Below are 10,035 nucleotides of genomic sequence, written 5' to 3' on the forward strand. Positions count from 1 at the left end.
GTATTGCGGGTATTGCGGGGAAGAGGTGGTAAGTGGAAATAACAAGGTTGATGGAGTACACCATTTCAAGCCACTAAAAAAGGAGCAATGCCTTCTTCCATTTTCACCTTACGACTCAGTCCTCTCCTCCTTCCCTCCTTATTACTTGTATTTTTTTAAATAGATATTAGGATAGATTATATAACATGTAATACTTAATTATTTAGTTTAAAATATAAAATAACAATAGCTTAATAATCAAAGAACGTGTTTAAAACAAATAACGCATAATAATCATGTTTGGATTCATATGAATTGACCTTATTATACAATTAGTGAACATTTATCAATCAATACATAATATGATGTCGCTGTTACAACCTTATTCTTTCACTAAAATACCTCGGACATATTACGTAAGATTACTTTATCACAACAATGATATATCCATTTCAAAATATTACGATGAAAATATCCAAACGGAAACAAAATATGAACCTCCCACTGCATCAAAGGAAAGGGAAAAAAAATTCAAAAGGCTTCAGTAATCAGTTCTTGTAGCTGCATCTCCACAAATTAAAACTCGATGGATGTTAATTAAGTCCGAATCCCGTTTTCAATGTAATATACCACTAAGAATCCGTTGATTCACATAATGAAACAGCAAAGTAAATTGTAAGCATGAAGCATACAGTGTTAGTGAGCCAGCATGAAATACTGAGGGTGGATTCTATGACATTCGTCCCTTGTTTTCGTCTTCCAAAATATATATATCAAATAAGTAAACCAAAAACCATCCACTGCCGGAGATGTATACATACTACTGTTATTATTAGGCGTGATGAGCATCTTGAAGACAAGGTTAACCTTGCCTTCAATGTTAATAGTATTATGACAAATTCACGTACCTCATCTCCAACCTTCGGTGAAATTCATTATGACTCGTTTATTTGTAAAAGGAACGTAAAGTCATTAAACTCTTCTAAACCTACTTTCAAGAAAGTTACTGTTATGCCGTAATATCAAATATATTACCGAAAACTTCGGAGATTCAACGTGATAAGAAAAGAGAAATTTATTTCACTGGATCTTAGAAGATGTAAGAATACTTTGCCCTTAATATTATTATCAACCAAATCAAAAGGAAAAGTCACTCACAAGATAAGATCACTGCAGCCAAAACTGAAGGAACAAAGCAAACACTACCATGAGATGGACGTGAAGTTGCTAAAAGTCAAGCAGTCACAACAATATAAAATTTCAAGGCAAAACTTTTCTTTTTGCGTTTTGGATGGGGTACAGATCTTAGGGCAAAGCTAATCATCGTAATTACAGTTGAAGTTGACAGAACTGCATTGCAAGTCCAATGCATGCGTTAACAGCTTAATACAGATTTACAACGGACTCTGTTTTTCTCATTACTACATTTCTGAGATATTGGTCCTAAACTCAACTGCACATTCTCTATTATCACATCCACCACAAAAAAAGGGGGGAAGAACAAGAAAACAGAAAAGTAAAAACCTGTGTTGGGCGAATATTAGTGCCCTCTATCAAGTTGATATAACTTAGAAAACGGCGAAACAATGATAGCAAGATCAACCCCCAACCCCAGACCCTCTGGCAGGAACCATGAAAATGAGGTGGTAGGTAAAATTAGGCGAGACAGAAAAGAAAACGAGAATTATCGCTGGTGAATGTTACACAAAAGCAACAATTACTATGCTCAAAGCCTGTAATAGCCAACCAAAGCATAGGAGCAGATCCAAGTTGCAGTATTAATGTCTTCCGCATCTCAGCGACACTGTACAGAATCTCTGCATGTTGTCAACGGAATGCAAAATAAGAACTTACCCCCTTGTAGAAAACCTTTCTTTTCTTCTGGCTCATAGCTTTGGCGTACGCTCAGTAACCACCTAGCCACCAGCATATCCATAGGTCAGACAACATGAACAATAAGCCTTCCACAATACGATTCTGAAAGCCTAAGATCCGTTGACAGCCATCTCTGGTGAGGATTTTGGTGAAACCAATGGATGTTCCTCAGTACCCAACTGGCCATTCTCCAGGGTGCCAGGTAACCTTTCAGAAACATTTCTTGAGGCAGCAGTTTCTCTATCTAAATGGTTCTCTTCATTTGTTGTATTGCTAATCTCAGAACAGGTTCCAGAAACACTTGACCCCTTTTCTTGATTGCCTTCCCCTGGGCTCTCCCTCCCATCATTTGGCCAAGGGCCTGTATGAATGTTCATTGCAGTTCTCTTAACAGGTAGCACAGCCTGGCTCAATGTTGAACACAACGCAGCAAAAACACTCTCTTTTGATTTTGAGTTCTTAGACAGTTTCTGCTTCTTCACTGACTCAGGATCCTTATCCTTTGAAGGCAATTTCCTTTTCAGCCTGAGAGACTCCATTGTCCCTTCATCCTCTTCAGAAGTCTCCAGTTGCTTCCTTTGTGGCGGCCTGTAATCCTCATCATCCTCGTCATCATCATAATCAACCAGTGCACCAGACCTTGGACTGAAAATCAAGAAAAAGGCATCATCACTTTACGGATGATGATTGAGAGAACAGGACTAGGAGAACCCTAAACATAAGCCAGCATACCTCTGCGAGTAGCCTGCAGCAACTCCATTGGACAAAACAGGTTTTTGCTGCTGCCCTTTCTGATTTCGCGAAATGGATGCAGATGTATCCTCTTCATCACTGAATAAACCATCAAAAATCAAGACACACCATGCTATCTGTATAAAACCAACTATAATATTCATGAAAGAATATACATACCTGTCTTCATTAAAGTACTCTTCCTCTTCTTTCTCCAAACAACGCTCATCAGTTCGTCTTCGAAGGTCAGTCACATTAGATGTACTTTTTGTACCACCATTATCTACACACTGCATGCAAGCATGTAAGCTCAAGAGTCAAGACCATGTGCTTGATAAGAGTTGGGTAAACACAAGGAATATACCTGCTCATACTTTACTTTCAGCGAGCGAATGGATACCAAATACTCAAATTTCATCAACTGGTCCCAGAAGGATTCAATTATATATTTCAGCAACAATGTTAGATTCTCCTGCATTAAATGTAATCAGCACAAAATCATGCAAGGCACTTAAGATCCACAATGACTACATAATAAAGGAGAGTTACCTTGCGAATATACTCAAAAAGTTCAAGAACCGCAGAGTTAAGCAGATTGTAGCGATTTCCATTGGCAACAAAGGCATCTACAATTGGTTTGAGAAGATTATTTCTAACAAAATGGATAATCAGATGCTCATCCTGCAGGCAAACCCACAAACTATTAGTTGCACTACATATGAGGACCAAGACACCAACAGTCTGAAGGGAAATAAGAATTATATAGAGGGGTAAAAGAAATGAAATCACAATGATATTAACCTAAATCGATATACCTAGCTTCACAGAATAAAAAAAAAAAAGTCATCCAGCTCAAACAAACTTTCAATGTGAATCTTAGAACAAGAAATCTTATAAAACGATTATGGACATCTTCTACACTAGAAGCTATAACATAAGCAACTTAAAGTAATAACTAAGTCTACCAATATTCCCAGAAGTTATACAAACTATTGTGGTTATATAACTGTTACTCTTCTTGTCCTCAAAGGTGAGAAGGATAAAAAATAAATATCAAATAATCTACACCTGTTTTAGGCAAATAAGGATGCTCAAATAATCTACACCTGTTTTAGGCAGGCAACAAGAATAAGGATGCTCTATAACAGCTAAGATTAACTCATATTCAACAGGTTCTCTTACCTGTTTACTTTCCAAATATAGTATATCGCATACATCTAATTTAATTAGACATGCATACAAAAACTAACAGGTAGAATTAATTGTGCTTGCTAGTATTGTTTTAACTAAATTGTTGAGATAAGTTACAGAGAAAATGGGAAAATGAACTCTAGTTCAACAAGGAAGATGAGGTGATTACATGCAACAAGGGAAAAGGAACAAGCTACTAACTGATATTAAATTTCACGAGAGAAATTGCAGACTACAAAAGAAAAATGAACTAAAATGTGCCGACATAGGGTTTTTCCGTTTGCATCTCAGTGGTGCCCTACTAATGGTCTCTTCAAAGATGTTTAGATATGTAGACAGATCAGCGGAATAATGTTACATATCCAAGTCTTTTTATAAATCAAGTCCAGCCAAGTTAAACAACAAGACTTGAAATAATGCGACCCATAATTGATTTTTGTTGATGTTAGACCAACTTGATTGGACTTGGTTAATAAGAACACTTGGATGTATATCATTATTCAGATTGGCATGCCTTGTTACGTAGCTCAATCACTTGGACCTACATTTTCTCTTTTGCTTTATTCCTGTGCAGATATTTATTGTCTCTCTTTTCTTTTTCTATTTGTAAATTCCTTTTTCCTCCAGACAATAGAATAGCAAATAGTTAACCATAATTGATGCTTCTGAGTGTAAGATGTGATACAGCTTTTATTTGAATTCCCCACTCAGTAAGGTAAGGGACATACAGTGGCAATGGAAAAAATAAACTGTCATCAAACTCAAACCATTCTGAAACTACACTCAGAACCAGTCAACATTGCCTAAAAGGACAAACAAACTGTTTAAAACTATACTCACAATTCCAACAGCCAAATTGCCAGAGAAAACAAGATACAACTATGGAACATGAAAAATGTGTTTTTCTTAAAAAGAAAAAAAGAAAAGTCAAGTCCAACCAGAGAAATCAGCTTAACTAACTCCGTGCATAAGAACACTGAATTATCTAGTCTAAAAAAATTGATAAAATATCACAAACCTCTACCAGGATTATTACCTAAATTTTGAATCCATGTATCTACAAAAAGCCCAATATAATTTATATATTGGTTTTTCAAATTTCTATATAATTATAGAACAGAGAACATCACAATATATCAGTATTATCAGGGATCGCATAAAATTATTTCTGCCGCTACTATATATATCACATATGCTACATCAACAACTACTAAGCCTTGTCTGACTTGGTTTAGATGTTTGTGTGTGTGAGAGAGAGCGATTTCTATTTATCCTCAACCTTTTATCCAGTTTCTTTTGATATAGACTCGCCAGTTCTGGCCTGTTCCCACGAATCTTTGATGCTCAAATTATTCGATTCGAAAAGCTAAAAACGAAATACTTGTATCATAAAACATTATCAAGCATAAATATAGACTCTGATTTCTATGATACAAAACTAAAGTGCCAAAATAAAATGTCACTGATAACACCCTGACCACCAGAGGCAATCACTTGTATCGTGACAAACCCCCCATAACCCATTCCACAATGGTAGCTTCTGTTTATAAAACCATGTCATTGAAACTACTTAACAGCCTTCTGTGTACCCCAACACAACTAGAATTTCTCACTCAAATTATATACCAAATTACAGCGCCATACAAAAGCCAAAACTTACATGGCGGGAGAGAATAGTACGAACAAACCGGACAGCACCAACAACCAAGTATTTTTCTCTTCTCCGTGTCAGTAACAAAATTTTATCAATCACATTATTAGGAAGAAAGTTGCACCTGCAAACAGGAAAGAGTTATCCATATTGGCATTTACAAAGCAGCACCAAATAAGTGAATTTAATTACTCTACGGATACAAGAAATTACTTTATCCTGTATGGATGGTGCAAGACACAAAAGCATAATAAGTCACATATGTTTGCTAGTATCTCTGGCTTCGTCACACTCTGCAACTTAACTCTTTGAGCAGGACCTACAGATTTGCTACTTGCACGGGAAACATTTTCTGGAGGACATGATGCTGTTATCACTTCAATCAGTTGACCCAAATGCTTCTCAAAGAATATGTCAATTATAGTGTCCCTCTGAGCAAGTCAAACAAAAAGGTTAACATTGAGCAAGTCAATGAATAACTATCTAATAAATCTACAATAAATCTTCCAACTTTATGAAACACTAACTCGAGTTTCAAACATGTCAGAAGATAGGACATAATCAACATGCAAAATTTACACTTGCACAAATAAATTCAGTCTCTCATTTGTGCTGACTCCAAGATTCAAAGTAAAATCACATCCATACTTAAATTCAGCTAACAAGCTTATGCAACAAATCCATGTGGCCAAGAAAAAATTAGTATTAACGCATGGTTAATTTGACCAAACAGAAAAGGATAGCAGGAAACAAACCTGTGCTCCAGACAATGTGCATGAGTCCAACAAACTCCGAATGATTTCAAGAAACTGGCAGTGCATCTCATCTCCAAAATCTGTTATCATTCCTCTAACCTGTCCAAAAAAAAAAAGGAGTTAGCTAATACCTTTTTCTTATGGATGTTTTTAAAGGGAAATACATTAACAGGTCCAACCGATTCCAATATCCCTCTTGTTTCATAACAAAGTCTTTGGTGTAATTGTGTAAAGCACATAACCTTTCTAAAGAATTTCGATCTCAGATATCTTAAAGATACCAGAGAACTCAACTTTGTTGATAGTTGTTTTCTTGTTTCTTCTTGTCCTTGAAGAGATGCTCTCTTACTGCCCTAAATATAACTATTCCTCTTCCCTTTATCTAAACAGAATAATTCTTTTATCCAAAAACAAAAACATATATTATCCAACTAGAGTGTTTACTATATATATATATATGTTATACAAAAGCTCTTCATGAAAAGTCCAAAACATAAATAATAGAGACTCGGACAACAAAATTCATAAATGAAATAATGCACTAACATGGTTGTTTGACTTTGGCTGTTTTTTTAAAGATGCATGCCATTTAGAGGGTAAAAATCATTTGTCCTCTTGCATACAATACTTACCAACAGTCCAAGTAGTGTCATTCCTTCTTGCCTCACAACATAGGAACGCAGAAGATTAGGATCCTGATTCAAGAATAGAATGAGGATATCTGTTCTGCAAGCATCACAAATATTTCCCCTCAGAAACTAATCCAAAAAAATGTAAAAACAGACCAGTAAAAACTGAAACTTTTATACATAGGGCCAATATAGCATCAGTACCCAGTAAGCACAAACTTCTTGTCTTGACATTGCAGGACATCGGTGATAATGTCAAAGATGCCTTCATTCATCAGATCCCTACAAATAATGAAATTAAATTAAAAAATCAATAAATTTTACCAAGATATTAAGATTCCGAAAAGAATAAAGAGCAAAACAAAAATTGAAAGATAATCGGGAAACAGAGAAGTTGCAAGAACTTCCTAATGCAAATTGCATTAACTGTATATCAAAAGTTTCTTCTGGAAGTTTCTTAGTCGTGAAAAACTTGCTATGCATACAGTTGTATGAAAAAAAGATAACTATTTCAGGCCTCCACCATTAAATAGTACCAAAACAAGCAGCACCAGCTCAAGATGTTCATTCATTATTTTTTCTATATGAAGATGCTAATTCAGATTACATCTTAAGAAAATCAACAGAACATTTTGGAGGTAATCTATGTAGGTAGTACCAAATTCAGAGTAAACAATTAGGAAGAATGCAAGCAACAATAGCTTCTAAAAATTGGATAATAGACAGAAATTAAATTGAAAAAAAAAAAAAGAAAGGAATAAGTAACATGGTCAATCATGAGAATAAAAAGAAAAAAATAATTCAATTAAACAAGACAGGAAACATTCCAAGCAAGCAATATATAATAAAGGCCAAACAGGCATGATTATTCATCTAAAAAGACAAGGAATAACTAATCCAGTTCTAATCACAATATGCTAGTTAACAATTCTTGCCATGTCATTCCCCTATAATGCAACTAACTGAAGGTGATTGATGTTCCTTTTTCTCTTCAGGAAAGATAAAAGTAAAACCATCAAGGAGGAAAATATTTCACTACTTAATTGTGTTTAACATGTAGAATTGGAATAAGGAAGCATTCCCTTGTAATACTTCTAATATAACTTCTGCATCCTTCAAGTTAAGGCAAAATGAAACATGAAATGAACCATTGTACAGTCTTTCAAATTTCCAATTAAAGACATTTAAAATTAGAAGAGTGCATCTAAAACACATTCCATCCATAATTTTATTGCCTTCACAGGATGGCAAATGTAATACCATGAACCAGATTGAAACTGGAGTGTATTTAAACTTCAACCAAATTGAGCTGACTTTAGATCTAAAGCACATTCAGTCTTATGAAGCTAAATACTAAATGAAAATACAAGTGCCTTGAAACAAATCAACTGATTCTACAGGAGGAAAAAAAATGACACTGAAATTCTGTTTCTTCTTTAAGTAAAATTTCATCAAATGTGCAGAATAATAACCTAAATAAATTGTACAGAACAGAGACCATTTATTAGCATAACCTGACACTGGAATTCTGTTTCTTCTTTAAGTAAAATTTCATCAAATGTGACTGCACATATATAATAAGGTAATTACCAGGAGGGGAAATTGTTAAGTTATGAAATAACAATGTCATACTGGAAATAGTACAGTATCACAGCCAAGGCTAAAAGAAAAATGAAACAATATCATCAACAGACTTACCAAATTTTTCTTTGATTCAGAAGTAGTGGTGGGGGATTTTAACCTAGCAAATAACTCCTGGATAAATGTACTGTCATCCTTCAAAAGGCATTGTTTGCATATATCATAGAGTTGAGATTTGCAACAGTAGCCTCATCCAATACTCTAGCCAAAACAACATCCTGAAAGCACTAAAAAAGCTCAGAGTCTCATTTCAAAAAGAGGGAGCAAAAAATTAAATGGCTTGTACAAAGTGAAACCTTCAAAAGACCAACTCTATATGTCTGATGTATCTTTGACAACACAGTACGATCCTTTATTGGTACAGCCTACAAAAGAAAATTGTTGCACATTATTATTAAGAGGGATATTTATTTGCATTGCTACAAAACTGCATACAGCCTGGCTCCTATACAGCATAGAACAAATAATCAGGCCCAAAACATATACCTCCTTAAAAATAACATGCTCCTTTAAGAATTTACGATGATGCTGAATATGAGGAGCTTCTGGATCATCTGAAATAAATAAGAAATGAAAAACTCAAGATCATAAACTACTTTTTAGTTTATGCATATAAAAGGAGAAAATAAAACCACAAAGTATAATTGATTGGGAGGAGAAAAAACAATTCATTGGGAGGAGAAAAAAAACACACACGCACACAAAGGCTAAAGTGGCTGAATGCAAAATACAAAATTTCACATAATTAAATATAATACAAATTTGGGATGAACTTACACTCAAGAGAACCAATAATGTCCATTATAAATTCATCACTGAATATTCTCTCGAAAATTTGTGTACTATTAAGCAATACTGCAAAGCATCACAAAACCTCAAAATGAAGAATAAAGCAAATGAAATCAATGGGTTGAAACCAAAATGGCACAAAATTGAACACTGACTTATCCCTTTGACTATCTTGAAAATCATGTGAAGGCCATCAATATTTTCCAAGTCTTCACATCTTCTGAATAGTTCCATCAGCTTTCGAAAAAAATCTTGCTGCATTGCAAATATAAATACAGATGAACAATGTTATGTGTAGAGTTCAAAATAAAAATTGAATAAACGAATATCAGATAAATATTATTAGAAACATCAGGATATAATAGCACAATTGGAAATCAACAACATAACCATTACCAATATAATAATTTTGGGTGCCCCAAGTCCTTGTACCACTTTCATATGACTAGCTTTACTAATTTGATAGAAACAAATAAGCCAAAATAGGCTGCAAATACATTTTTGTTCATTTGGGTAGAGCATCACTCTAGTAATTCTTAGGGTATCCTTCACAGAAGAAGCCATTTTGGGACAAGATTGTGTACATGTCCATCCACATATGATAAGAGCTCAAGGTCTTCTTAAAACAAATGGTCCGTGCAAATATGATGAGGGATTGGGAAACTTTGCTAGTTCCTACACTGCAATGATGAATTTTTCTCTACATCTTTCGCTTTTTCTTCCCTTTTTAAGTTAAGGAAAGATTTATTTTTATCCTCCATTCCTTTTGTACTCACCTTCAAATACTTTTTAA

At 34.6% G+C, this 10,035-nt stretch overlaps 1 protein-coding gene and 1 long non-coding RNA gene across 2 annotated transcripts in view; both read right to left on the reverse strand.

Annotated features, from left to right (window-relative positions):
- The window catches only part of LOC107638999 (serine/threonine-protein phosphatase 4 regulatory subunit 3A), a 15,018-nt gene continuing 6,185 nt past the window's right edge, over positions 1,203–10,035 (reverse strand). Inside the window, exons 8-23 of the mRNA XM_016342402.2 lie at positions 9,398–9,497; positions 9,231–9,308; positions 8,940–9,007; positions 8,750–8,818; positions 8,592–8,671; positions 8,445–8,472; positions 7,017–7,111; positions 6,816–6,909; positions 6,184–6,282; positions 5,642–5,859; positions 5,438–5,552; positions 3,136–3,267; positions 2,951–3,058; positions 2,767–2,876; positions 2,587–2,685; positions 1,203–2,499 (exon numbers count right to left, since the gene is read on the reverse strand). Of these exons, the coding sequence (XP_016197888.2) occupies positions 1,965–2,499; positions 2,587–2,685; positions 2,767–2,876; positions 2,951–3,058; positions 3,136–3,267; positions 5,438–5,552; positions 5,642–5,859; positions 6,184–6,282; positions 6,816–6,909; positions 7,017–7,111; positions 8,445–8,472; positions 8,592–8,671; positions 8,750–8,818; positions 8,940–9,007; positions 9,231–9,308; positions 9,398–9,497 (2,028 nt within the window). The 3' untranslated portion in view covers positions 1,203–1,964. The remainder of the gene's footprint in view (positions 2,500–2,586; positions 2,686–2,766; positions 2,877–2,950; positions 3,059–3,135; positions 3,268–5,437; positions 5,553–5,641; positions 5,860–6,183; positions 6,283–6,815; positions 6,910–7,016; positions 7,112–8,444; positions 8,473–8,591; positions 8,672–8,749; positions 8,819–8,939; positions 9,008–9,230; positions 9,309–9,397; positions 9,498–10,035) is intronic.
- Positions 3,498–5,431, reverse strand: LOC110270939. The gene is made up of 2 exons (XR_002360735.1): positions 3,693–5,431; positions 3,498–3,654 (listed from the first exon to the last, which is right to left on the reverse strand). It is a non-coding gene; the product is annotated as an uncharacterized LOC110270939 (long non-coding RNA).

The sequence above is a fragment of the Arachis ipaensis genome, chromosome B04 (genome assembly GCF_000816755.2).
Source record: "Arachis ipaensis cultivar K30076 chromosome B04, Araip1.1, whole genome shotgun sequence".
Taxonomy (NCBI): Eukaryota; Viridiplantae; Streptophyta; class Magnoliopsida; order Fabales; family Fabaceae; genus Arachis; species Arachis ipaensis.